The sequence below is a fragment of the Callospermophilus lateralis genome, unplaced genomic scaffold (genome assembly GCF_048772815.1).
Source record: "Callospermophilus lateralis isolate mCalLat2 unplaced genomic scaffold, mCalLat2.hap1 Scaffold_1353, whole genome shotgun sequence".
Taxonomy (NCBI): domain Eukaryota; kingdom Metazoa; phylum Chordata; class Mammalia; order Rodentia; family Sciuridae; genus Callospermophilus; species Callospermophilus lateralis.
Window position 1 is genome coordinate 94,416 of NW_027512514.1, and position 13,062 is coordinate 107,477.

Below are 13,062 nucleotides of genomic sequence, written 5' to 3' on the forward strand. Positions count from 1 at the left end.
AATTTTTCTTTGCAGGCAATAAAGGGGCCCCAGAATCTCAGTAAACAAAAGAGCACACTAATCAATTTTGCAATGAATAGTTCTTATACTGTATACATGACATTCTAGGATATTCAGAAGATGAAATATTAAGAATGCTTCAGAAACTGATCGATATTTTTATTAAGTAAGTGAAAATAACTTAGGAAAACAAAGCCCAGAGGGGAAAACATCTTTATTATTCAAAGGTTTTCACCATTTAAAAACATGTTGCCCAAGAATAAAACTTTCCCAAATATCAAAAGAACATTAGGATCCTCCCAAGGAAGCTGAATACTCTATACTCTATCACCACACATTGACAACCATGAAACATACACAATATTTTTGGGTCAATTACCTAAATAATGTCTTTTTTTCTGAATAAAGATGGAAAACAGACTCCATATATCAAGCCTCAGGAAGTACAACATGAAATATATGTCATACAAATTAAGCTATAATCCCATCTCCAGACAGTTCAACAGTCTGGTGAAAGCTCTGCTGCCTGACATATCTTGCTAAAGATGTTAAGCAGGTATGACAGGTGATCACTCCACAGGGAAGAAATAAGGTAACAGCTATAGTTTCAAAGCAGAAAGAATGAATGTGCCTTATATTTCGCTATCGAGACCGTAGGCTGAGCAGCACCTCTTCATCTAAAACAGATCCAGTAAGACAGAACAGTAGGAGTGTGGAATCTAAATTAATTGAAGGTGAAGGGAAGCTAGGAGGGGAAAAAAATCCTCTGTGTACAAGAAAAAAAGTTGGGGGCTGGGGTTGTGGCTCAGCAGTAGGGCACTCACCCAGCACATGCAAGGCCCTGGGTTCAATCCTCAGCACCACATAAAATAAAGATATTGTGTCCATATACAACTAAATTTTTTTTTTTAATTTTAATCTGAGAATACAGTAGAAAAATGTAGAGCCTCTTTTTCTGTTATTCTGAAAAAAAATTATTAGTAATTCTGACATTGATCCATTCAGATCATTCAAGAAATATGCTCTAATTTTAGAATCATAAAACTATCCAAAGATGGATCTGTCCATGGGCAAATGGTGGGAAATTCAAGATGAGAGAAGAATTCTTAAAATGATAAAATGTAAAGTAACCAGAGAGTAAAAGAGATTTATATCATACTACAGATAGTTGAGGAAAGATTTTTCTTTAAGCCTCCTCGATCACAATGTATGGCTATAAGCATGTTTTAAAACCACGGGGTTTTAAACCAAGTTCAAGTTTATGATCTAACTCTACCTTCCCCTTATGAACTTAAATTATTTATAAGTGCTAATTCAACCCGTTACTAAAAAACAAAACCCATCTAATCCTTAAAACTGGTCATTTCAGGACAATAAAAATGAAAATGTTCCATCTTTGTCTATGTTAGGGCAACTCATCTCTGAGTTAAGAGAAGGGAACTCCTTTCAAGTCTCAAAGCGTATGATTAAAATTAGCAATATGTATAAAGACTTGTAACCCTTTACGAATTTTACCTTCCAAATCCTTGACCATACTGACTTTTGCTGAAATCTTAACATTTTCATTCTGTATTTTCAGAATTTGAAGGGTGGTGGGGGAGAACAGTTCAACTAATAGACAACACCTGGTATACAGAGTGTATTGAACCACACATTAAAATCAGTGCATGCAGCTGGGCACGGTGGTATGCACATCTATTCTAAGCAACCCAGAAGGCTGAGGCAGGAGAATCTCAAGTTCAAAGCCAGCCTCAGTAAATCAGAGAGGCCCTAAGCAATACCCTTTCTCTTAAAAAGTAAAAAGGGCTGGGGATGTGGCTCAGTGTTTAAGCACCAAGGTTCAATACCTGGTACAAAAAAAAGAGAAAAAAAACTATTTTTTTTCCTTATACACAGATTTAGGGAGGATTTTCCTTCCTCCTAGCTTCCCTTCACCTTCAATTAATTTAGATTCCACAAGTCTACCATTCTGTCTTATTGTATCTGTTTTAAATGAAGAGGTGCTGCTCAGTTTATAGTCTCAGGGAAATACAAGGGACATTTTTTCTTTCTGCTGTCTATTATTAATTTGTCCTACTCTATTGACATCAACTGATAGTATAATTTAACTAAAAAACAGGACAGTTTTGGAATGATAAACTAATCTGGGTGCTATAAAAAAGAAAATTGAACAAATTGAAGTACTATAATGGTACTTGCCCATAAGAAACATACCTGCTCATTTTGATGCCACATTCCTTGTTGCTTCAGAGACGGGATGGCCCAGATGCTCAGTTTCCCTGAGAAATGAGTGGCTGCAAGGAGGCTTCCTTGTGGTGAAAGGCTCATCTTGAAGATTCCATCCTGTACAAGTCATAAGGTCAGAGCAAAGGACTTGTCAACAGGCACAAACAAATCATTGACAGTCATCAGGGGTGCCATGTTATAAATGATTGTTAGTCCTGGGAGTTCTACCCACTTCATATGCTTGTGCTCCGGCCAATCCCCTGAACTTAACAAGTTTTTGTCTATTTTATAGCAGCAAAATCAACACAAAACCCTAAACCCAAATATGCAAATATCCTATAAATATTTCTTCAGCCAAAAATTATCATGAGTTATCAAAAACTTACAGGTTTTCAATAGATTATAAATTCCTTAAAATGCAGACCCACATATGGGAGTGATTGTTAAGGGATAGAGGGTCATTTTCAGGGTAATAAAAATTATAAAATGAATAAAACTAATTAAGATGGTTACAGGGCTGGGGATGTGGCTCAAGTGGTAGCGCGCTCGACTGGCATGCGTGCGGCCTGGGTTCGATCCTCAGCACCACATACAAAGATGTTGTGTCCGCCAATAACTAAAAAATAAATATCAAAAACTTCTCTCCTCTCACTCTTAAAAAAAAAAAAAAAAAAAGATGGTTACAAAGTTCTGTGCACACATTAAAAATCAGCTAATTGTATCCTTGAAATGAGTTAACTGTAGTGTATGTGAATAATATAAAGCTGTTCCCAAAAAAGGCATTAAACCACATGTTTGCTTAATGAAATTTCCTCTAGCTTCCTGACATTATACCACTAGCTCAAATGTCCATTTGATTTTTTTCTTAATTAAAACACTAATTAAAGCTTTCTACGACTGGCAGTAATATTTAGAGTAGGAAACTATACCTTCTCTCAAATATTGTATTAAAATTTAGCTGTCCTTTCTAAGAGGGGATTTTTTTTAATGTCAAATATCCAATCTCTGTACTAAAATGAATTTAAACTGCTTCACTCCCTTCAACTGCCCATCATCTACATGGAATAATTAAAAAGGAGTGATCTGTTTTCTATGCCTTTTGGTACACATGCCATATTAAAATGAAAGTACTGAATTCTAGTTAAACACTCCAAACATTCTGAATTACTACCTATTTTTAAAGAAATCTCAAGTCAATAAAAGGTTATTTTATAACTATAGCTCTGCTAACATCCTAGAATTACATATTAAATATTACATATTCAAGAATAAATATTGCATGCCAAGTACTGTTGTATACTCGGGGAAGTCAATGAACAAATTCAAGCCCACTGAGTTTAGTACACATTTTAGCCAACTGATTTTAAAGTCTCATTAAAATATTTTTTTTAATATATCCTTAAAATTAAAAGAAAAATCATTTGAAAAGCCTGGTTAACAACTCAGAAAAAAACACACTGTCAAAGTATGAAAAGAAAATGTAAACGTATGAAAGACAAAAGTCTTTAGAACAATTGTCTAAGCCAATATCTTCTATAAAATAATATAAATAATCTGATTATTAGTAAATCCTTTAAAAGATTATATGCCAGTCAGACATTGATTATTTAAAGGCATATGAGTTTTGTGTACATTAAATCACAATTTAAAAGAACCTGAAAGCTACTAGTTCTATAATTATGGATATACAAAAAATAGATCAACAGCTGCCACCATCATTTATTGTTAACATGACAACCACTGCCCTTAATGCCTTCAGAGAGAGAGAGAGAGAGAGAGACTGAGACCTGATATTGTGCAATTTTCTATTTACTTCTTGGTTTTGCTAAGAAGTAGAAAAATGAACTAAATATTTACAATGTAGTTACTGCATAGGAAAGTAAATCCCTTTTAAAAATACATTAATACTCAAGAAGACGACATTGTAGAAGAGAAACATAACTACCAAACTTGAGTAGTAAAATAGATCATTCTTCGTGAAATAAAAATATATAGCCAGGCATGGTGGCGCACGCCTGTAATCCCACAAGCTGAGGCAGGAGGATCACAAGTTCAAAGTCAGCCCAACAGTTAAATGAGGCCCTAATCAACTTACGGAGACCCTATCTCAAAATTAAAAATAAGTTTTGAAGAAGGGCTGGGGAATACCTAATTAAAATATTTTTTTTTTAAGAAAGGGCTGGGGATGTGGTTCAGTGATTAAGCATATCTGGGTTAATCCCTAGGGTCCCTTCCCCCGAAAAAAGTAATATATAGTCTTGGTTACTTTTAAGAACAATAAATCTTGGTTTCTATTTCTTCAATTACCCTATTAAATATTTAGACAATAGTCAGAGAGGTTATAGAAAAAGCACTGATTGTGGGCTGGGGTTGTAGCTCAGTAATAGAGCTCTTGCCTAGCAAGTGTAAGGCACTGGGCTTGATCCTCAATAGAACATTAAAGTAAAATAAAGGCATTGTGTCCAACTAAAAAAAAAAAAAAAAAAAACCACTGATCACAAGCAGACCTAAGACCAAACCCATCCCTGCTACTATCTACCTAAGTGAACTTAGTAGGCCATTTGTCTTAAAGCTTCAATTTCTTCACCAATAAAAAAGACATCATGATGCCAGTAATGCCAGCTTCCTGTGAGGTTGTGTGGAAAGTGCTGGTCAGAAAGAGTTCATGATAGAGAATACCTTAAGAATTAACTATGAGCCCTCAAAAGCTCTAAAATTGCTGCACTAAAAATATGAGCTGTAAGTATTTCTAGGCTAGAAACTTGTAGGTACAAAATAAGATACATAATATTCAGATGTTTACTGGGAAGTACTGGGTTTAAAATGTTAAATTTGAAAAGTCTTAAAGTTCAGTTAAGGATGCCAGTACAGTATATTCATAAGTGAGGATGAAAACACAAGGAAATTAATAGTTTGCTTTCCTTTTGTTCCATCACAGAGAATCCAAAAAGTCGAGTTCTATCACAAGCGAATAACCAATAGCACAGGTTGAGACTACATAAGCTGGAGTTCAAAGGAGTTGAATGAGATCAAAGGAAGATGGTCATTTACAGATTGAACAGACTTACTCCTGCCTAATGGTATGCCAAGGCAATAAATAAACAGTTTGAATGACATACCAGACAGGATAGAGAGAAGAGCTTCGTGAATATCAAGCCCCCAAATAACTCATGTTCTAGACATTAGTAAACCTATCAGTCCAAATAAAATAAACATGGAAAACAAGACACAAGTGCCTATGGATTCACTATACCAACAAACCGATGCGTTCCAGTGAGTATCCCAAACTCTACTTCTTTTACAAAGCCTTCCCCTTCCTGCCTGAGAACTATTCCTCCCTTCACCATTAGAACAAGTGTCACCTCCAGAGTTGAATGCTCCTTCTGCTCTTCAATAGCACTGTATGCTTTGTGAGGGCAGGTCTTGTCCTCGTCTGAGTCTCTCTCACTACACATAAGGGCTCCTTGAGGAGGGGCCTTTTGTGCATCCTTCTATTCTCTAGCTCTGAGGAAGTGCTTGCTGACTGATGAAATAAATGAATACTGAAATTCCACATTCTTGCTTAATTACAGTCAACAGATCTTTTTAAATGAAAAATTTAATTTTATTAAAAATAAAGTTATTATTTATATAATACTAGGAACAATGAGAAAAGGATCCAGGGAGAAAGGCAAAGTAATGCTCCTTTTCATGGTAATAAAAAGACCAATAGAGGCAACACAGTAAATTAGAAAAAATGAACTTCAAGGCAAAAGCCAAGTCATTTAGCCTTGCCTATGTTTCTTTGTCTACAAAATAAAGACAACTTCATGAAATAATTAAAAATACAGGGCATGGGGGTAGTAAAGATGGTGGAATGAGATAGATACAGCTACCCCAGGTACATGTATGACTACAAAATGGTGTGAGTCTACTTCATGTACAAAGTGAAAAATTCTGCTCCATTTGAGTATAATGTTTTAAAGGATTCTGCTGTCCTGTATAACTGATTAGAATTAAATATACATATAAATTTTTTTAAATCCCAAAAATTATCGAAGACAATCTGGATTTTATTATGGGGTACCAGATTAGCTTCATTACATTAAAAGTCCTCCCAAAATAAATGAATGTTAACTAGAAAACAGTTCAAATATGCAAAGGACTAAGAAAAAAAGTGACTTTCTAGACACAATGAACAGTGAGAGCTTTTGCTCATCACTACAGACAGAATGACAAATCTATCCAGGCTACACGATTTAGCTTAAGTCAATGGCAGAGAAATAATTAGAACCTAAAATTTAAAATATATAAAATACAAACGCTGAAACAGAATGCTTATTACATTTCTCCCCTTGGCTCAGTAAATAAATTGAAGAAGTAGAAAAATCAGGCTATTTGATTCTCCCATGTAGGTCAAGATTCTTTTGAGAGTCACACCGAGAGTAAATATAACCAGATCCCCTGGAGGCAATTCCGATATATACTACTAATATTCAGAATGAAACTGTCCGACTCAATTGTCATGGACCCATGCTTCTCCAAGTAACAAATCAGTAAAATAAATGATACCGGAAATCCTACATCAACGTGGCTCCTTCTCATCTCTTGGAACAGTAATCTCAAACTTGAGGATATTTTTTTTTAGTTTTATAAGAAGCCAAAAAAAAATGATCCATTGTGAAAAGCAATTTTTAAAAATCCACAAGATTTTTTTTAAGAAATTAATAGATATTAATCTTCTTCTCATGCTCTTCCTCCCTGCTCTGCTCTTAGTTGCTCTCCTTATATCAAAGGAGACATTTGGCATTTGTTTTTTTAGGGATTGGCTAGCTTCACTTAGCATAACATTAAACAGGGATGAGAGGTGGGAGGGAAAGGGGGGGAGAAGGGAAATCCTATGGAAATGGAAGGAGACCCTTGTCCATTATAGAAAATTACATAAGACTAATAGAGGGGAAAGGGGAAAAAAAACAAGGGAGAGAAATGAATTACAATAGATGGGGTAGAGAGAGAAGATGGGAGGGGAGGGGAGGGGGATAATAGAGGATGGAAAAGGCAGAATACAACAGACACTAGTATGGCAGTATGTAAAAACGTGGATGTGTAACCCATGTGATTATGCAATCTGTATGGGGGGGGAATGGTAGTTCATAACCCACTTGAATCAAATGTATGAAATATGTCAAGAGCTACGATTTGAACAACTAATAATAAAAAAAATTATAATTAGAAGATGTTAGATCTGTATTCAGTAGCATCACCAATTCACTTAAGGGACATCTATTACATTAAATTTCACAGCTTTTTTTTTTTGCAAGAGTTATTGTTCTCTGATGAGCAGAAATTAGAAGTATCTTGTTTCCCTTGAATCTTTAATTTTAAAGATTTGAAGAAAATGTTTATATTACAAATTTAGACAATATGTTTTAAAATCAAAATACAAATGAATTTTATGCTGTCACTCATGTCTCTATATATTCAAAAGTCAATGGAAATAGTGGTACCATTCTCAAATTTTACATAGCAGTTTGCAGAATGGGACATAGACTTGCATACGTATTTGTGAGTCAATATGTATATTAAGGTTTTATTTTTGTAAAATGCTCCATGGCATCAGTGTCCAAACTCTGCGGTGGGGGGGGGGTGTCTCTTCCTGATTCTATAATAAAATGAGGTAGTGTTGCCAGTGGGGTGGGGGAAAAAACAAATTCATAGATATATGTATGCTTCTAGGAGAATTCTTTAGGCTGTCTTCAGAACCCAAGAAAACTAGGCTCATTCTCTGTATTTCTCTTTGAAGTTTTTTTTCCAGTTAAGATTGAGACATACTAATAACCCTAAGTTTTTACTAAGTGCATATATCTGCATAGAGTAAAATTATGAATACACCCGGATGAATCTATAATATTCAAAGTTCACTCAACTTTTAACTTTACGGGTACTCTGGTGAAAATGAGAAGCACAAGGTTAAACAAATTTGCATTACCTGTTCTTGTCCCTGGCGACTGTAAAACTTGACACTTAACATCCTTAATAATCCTAATGTCTTTGGTACCTACAAAATAAACGCACATCATACAAAAAAATTAATGAAAATTTTGTCACTGTACAAACTCATAAAAACAAATGTATAGCAAATCGAGTTTTTTTTGTTTGTTTTTTTAAACACAATTGTTAAGAAAATCCCCAACAGGTGTCAAGAATCTTGGTGAGATTCTTTTCGGTTCAAGGGGCGGGGGAACTACCAACTGGTAAAATCTTACAAAATATATCCAACATCCAATGGTTTAAACAGTCTAATACAATTTATAAATATTAGAATCTACCACAAGCTCTTAACTGAGGCTGTCCCAGATTACCGGTTATCCTAGCACCACTACAGAAAATTTCAAAATTTTTCCAACACATTTTATTCATTAAGAAACTCATTCTACACTCTTAAAATACTGGAGAAAAATTCATCATTTAGAAATCAATATTTAAAATAACAATATAAGAGGCTGGAGATATAGCTCAGTTGGTAGAGTGTTTGCCTACCAAGCATAAGGCCCTGGGTTCAATCCCCAGCACAAAAAAAAAAACCCCAAGATTAATTTGTGTTTAGATTTAAGAAATATACTTACGAAAGCAAGAAAGACAACTAATTTAAAAGCTGAAAAATAAGTGTTATTGAGCATGTCAACAATTTGGAACAATTATATATCACTAGTGGGAACACAAGGTACTATAGTCTGATATTTCTCAAAGTTAAAGAGAAAATTATCATGTGACCTAGCAATTCTTTTGTAGGTCTATGCATAAATTAGACTAACTTCAATCAAAAGATGACTGGGAAAACTTCAATGAAAAAACTAACTTCAAGCATTTTAAAATGCATAAATGCATATCTAAGACTAAAGTGGAAATGAGAGTCCAAAGTATGTGTAAATAGAATATACTGTGACAAAGAAGAAATAATCCAAATAAAACAGCAGAAAGTAAAGGGAAAGGAAAATAGAATAAGCTTACCGATTTTCTATATAAGTAACTATTAGGAATTTAAGAATACCAATAAAACTGACAAGACATTGGAGAATACTGATAACATCAATAACAATATTTTAAATTAAAAGATGGAGCTAAATTCCCATCTAAGTGAACTGGAGAGAAAATGGAAAGGACAGAGTTGGAAGCCAACAGAGCCAAAATGTGAACACTTTAAGGAAAAGAAAAGGGACGGAGGCTGGAGGGCAAGGGGGGCCTTACAGGAGAAACAAAAGCATCTTATAAGTTGGTAAGTCTAGGAGACAGCAAAATCTTAGTGTAGGAGAACATTCTTCAATTATCTAGGCAGATCTAGAGGACAAAGGGAAGGCTTGGCCTTAGAGCAAGGACAGCACCTGCCATGACAAGAGAAAAGAGTACACACGTACGGCCCCAGGCAGATGGTAAAATCTCATGGAAGACCTCTTCTTAGGCTTCTATTTTTTCAGAAAAATACGATTTTTTTTTTTTTTTTGGTAAAAAAGATTCCAAAAAGCCTGTATTCTTTCCACTATAACAACGTATATTGAAAAAGCAGCAGCATCATCCAAAAAGTCTTAATTTTTATATATTTATCTTCGAGATTTTTAACTTAAAAAAATAGGCAATAATATTTGACCTTGTAGAGCATCTGAGTTTATCAAGTACTTTCACATACATTTCTCTTGTGGATCCTGGCCAAAGCCTGAAATGGCAAGGGATGAGCAGGAATTCAATATCAGCCTCTGACTTTAGAGCCTGCACTTTTCCTTGGTCCTAGTTATTAAAATCTGACCTGGTATCTTTTATAGCTTATTGTACTTATTTGTGGACAGTTATACTAATATCTTTATATTCCTAACACTTGGAGTAGTGATAGGTAAGTAAAACTATCTCACATATGTGACACTAACGTTAGTTTGGAAACTAGTCAATGCATGTGTTGAATTTTTCATAGTTTCTCTTACAACCTAGCAGCCTAGAATACATGCCCCGCAGCATGTTTCAATCAATATATACCCCAGCACAACAGCAACTTTACAGATTAACAGGCAGTTCAATGAGAACAATACCCATCTCCTGACAAAAGGAGCTATAACAATAACCTCAAGTTTTTCAGAAGTAGGTGACTCCTGTGGAGAACATTTTAAGTTTAGCTGCAAGACACATTTTAAAGCCACTAATTAAAATACACTTGCAACATTTCAAGAAGTTAATCATACAGAAGGGCATTCAATTTGCGATTCAATATTTTTCCTAACTTATTTTGTCAGTGCAAAAGCTATTTTCTTTTAAGACTTCAATACAAAAGCCTCAGGCCAGAGATGAGCAGTGACTATATACAGCAGAGCAGTTTCTAATACATCAGCAAGGAGCACAGGGATAGCACAACTCCAAGAAGTCAGGAGAAAAATGGTTTCCTAACATGAAACAGAACTCCTTGACATCTCCTTTCCTGGAATGTACACTTGACTATGCTGTACGAAAACACTCACACTTCGCCTGCTTTACCTCTCCTAGCATCCTCCACACTTACCTTTTTCCCCCCTGTATTTTGTCAAATTTCATAGCTACAGCATTGTACAATGAAGCACCAGTATCCCTTTCATCTGGGTTGACCAATTATATACATTTTGTCACATCTGTGTATTATCTCCCTCTCTATACACACTTTCCTAAAGATTATGTTTTGATTGAACCTCTGGAAAATAAGCTTAAAACATCATACTTGCTTTAGGCAGATTTGAGAGGAAAAATCCCTCAACCTCTTTCCAAGATCTGCCCTTATACAAATCTTACATACAAAACTAGATGGATATGAGTTAATTCAGAGAAATAAACACAATAAGCTACAAACAAGAAATTATGTATGAAGTATGTATAAGTGACTCCTACCTCACTTTTATTTGATAGGATAATCAGTATAAATTAGATGTGTACATAATTTCATATGGGAGGGAAGTGCTAAACAGGGCCACAAGACCTGGCCTATCCCCTCTTCCATCTTCAGTGCTTAGACTCTCATGAGTCTTCAGCTCCTTATCACTGCTCTGCTCCCCGGGTTCAGCAGACAGCATAAATGGGTAGAATAGGTAGATGGTTAATAAATGGAAGTCAAAGCACAAAGCCTAGTACAAAATAAGTTGATCTCCAAATCTAAACTGATTCAAGGTCTGATGCCATATAAACCCATAAGTCATAATCACTTTTTGAAAAAAAATTAAGGTTAGTGACATGTGGCGTTTCACACCCGTAATCACAATAACTCAGGAGGCTGAGGCAGGAGAATCCAAAGTTCAAGGTCAGTCTCACCATTTATAAGACCCTCAGTAATTTAGCAAGATTGTGCCTCAAAATAAAAATTTAAAAGGGTACACATGTAGCTGAGTGGTAGACCATTTGCCTAGCATGTGTAACAACACTCTGTGTTCAATGAATTAAAAAAACAATTACAACTTCGTTGGATTAAATCCCAGTCATACATTTCAGTATATACCAAATGCTAAAACAATGTTACTAATCAAAGAGTATATAATTGCTAATATTTCTTTTCGAAAATACTTTTCAATACCAAGTCATTGTTTTGTAAGATTAAAGTCAATAACATTTTAAGATAAACAATAATACACTCACCATTGAAACAAACAGCCTAACATATTCACTTATATTGTGCCATCCTTAAATTTCTCAGTTTCTTCCCTCATCTGAAAAAGAGCTAATTGCCCACTATGTAACAAATAATATGGTAAATGCTTTCATACAGCCTACAGAAATACCCAAGATACGTAGTACTACAGGGTGGGTATTCAAGAAGGTAAACACAATCAGTACTCTCCCATACACCTAGTTCTTCTTGCCCTTCTGAACACAAAGGAAAGTACTTACTGGTATCCCTTTATAGCTAGAAAAGGGGTTATCTTCCAAGAATCCTTTCTTCACCCATTAGAACAAGTTGTCCAGAAGAACCACAGTATCAACATCAGGCTTTGCCACAAATAAGAAATAAATTTTCACGTGGTAGGCCACAGAAATTTTAGGATTTTTCGTTTGCTTTTCATTATTTATGTATGACAGTAGAATGTATTACAATTCATGTTATTCATATACAGCACAATTTTTCATATCTCTGGTTATATACAAAGTATATTCACACCATTTGAATCTTCATACGTGTACTTTGGATAATGATGTCCGTCTAATTCCACCATCATTTCTAACCCCTGTCCCTTCCCTTCCCTTCCCACCCCTCTCCCCTGACAAAAGGAGCTATAACAATAACCTCTAGACAAACCTATCTAGGGTTCGTCTATTCCTCCCGTGCTCCCCCATCCCTGCCCCACTATGAATCACCCTCTTTGTATCAGAGAAAACATGTGGCATTTAGTTTTTTGGAATTGGCTAATTCCACTTAACATTATGCAAATGCCATGATTTTATTCTCTTGTTGCTGAGTAATATTCTATTGTATATAAATGCCACTTTTTTTTTAATCTATTCATCTACTGAAGGGCCTCTAGGTTGATTCCACAGTTTAGGTATTATGAATTGTGCCGCTATAAACATTGATATGGCTGTGTCACTGTAGCATGCTGTTTTTAAGTCCTTTGGGTATAGACTGAGGAGCAGAATAGCTGGGTCAAGTGGTGGTTCCATTCTCAATTTTCCAAGCAATGTCCATACTGCTTTTCATATTGGCTGCACAAATTTGCAGTCCCACCAGCAGCGTACGAGTTTACCTTTCCTCCCCCACACTATCGCCAACACTCGTCTACATAATAGCTGCCATTCTGACTAGAGTGACATGAAATCTTAGTAAAGTTTTGATTTGCATTTCTCTAATTGCTAGTAATT

At 35.2% G+C, this 13,062-nt stretch overlaps 1 protein-coding gene and 1 non-coding gene across 2 annotated transcripts in view; one reads left to right on the top strand and one right to left on the bottom strand.

Annotated features, from left to right (window-relative positions):
* Positions 1 to 13,062, bottom strand: part of LOC143388716 (NBAS subunit of NRZ tethering complex-like) — a 171,228-nt gene that overhangs the window by 94,263 nt on the left and 63,903 nt on the right. Inside the window, 2 exon segments of the mRNA XM_077108094.1 lie at positions 2,215 to 2,343; positions 8,195 to 8,263. Coding sequence (XP_076964209.1) covers positions 2,215 to 2,343; positions 8,195 to 8,263 — 198 coding nt within the window.
* Trnag-acc (transfer RNA glycine (anticodon ACC)) lies at positions 8,716 to 8,783 on the top strand. The gene has a single exon. It is a non-coding gene; the product is annotated as a tRNA-Gly (tRNA).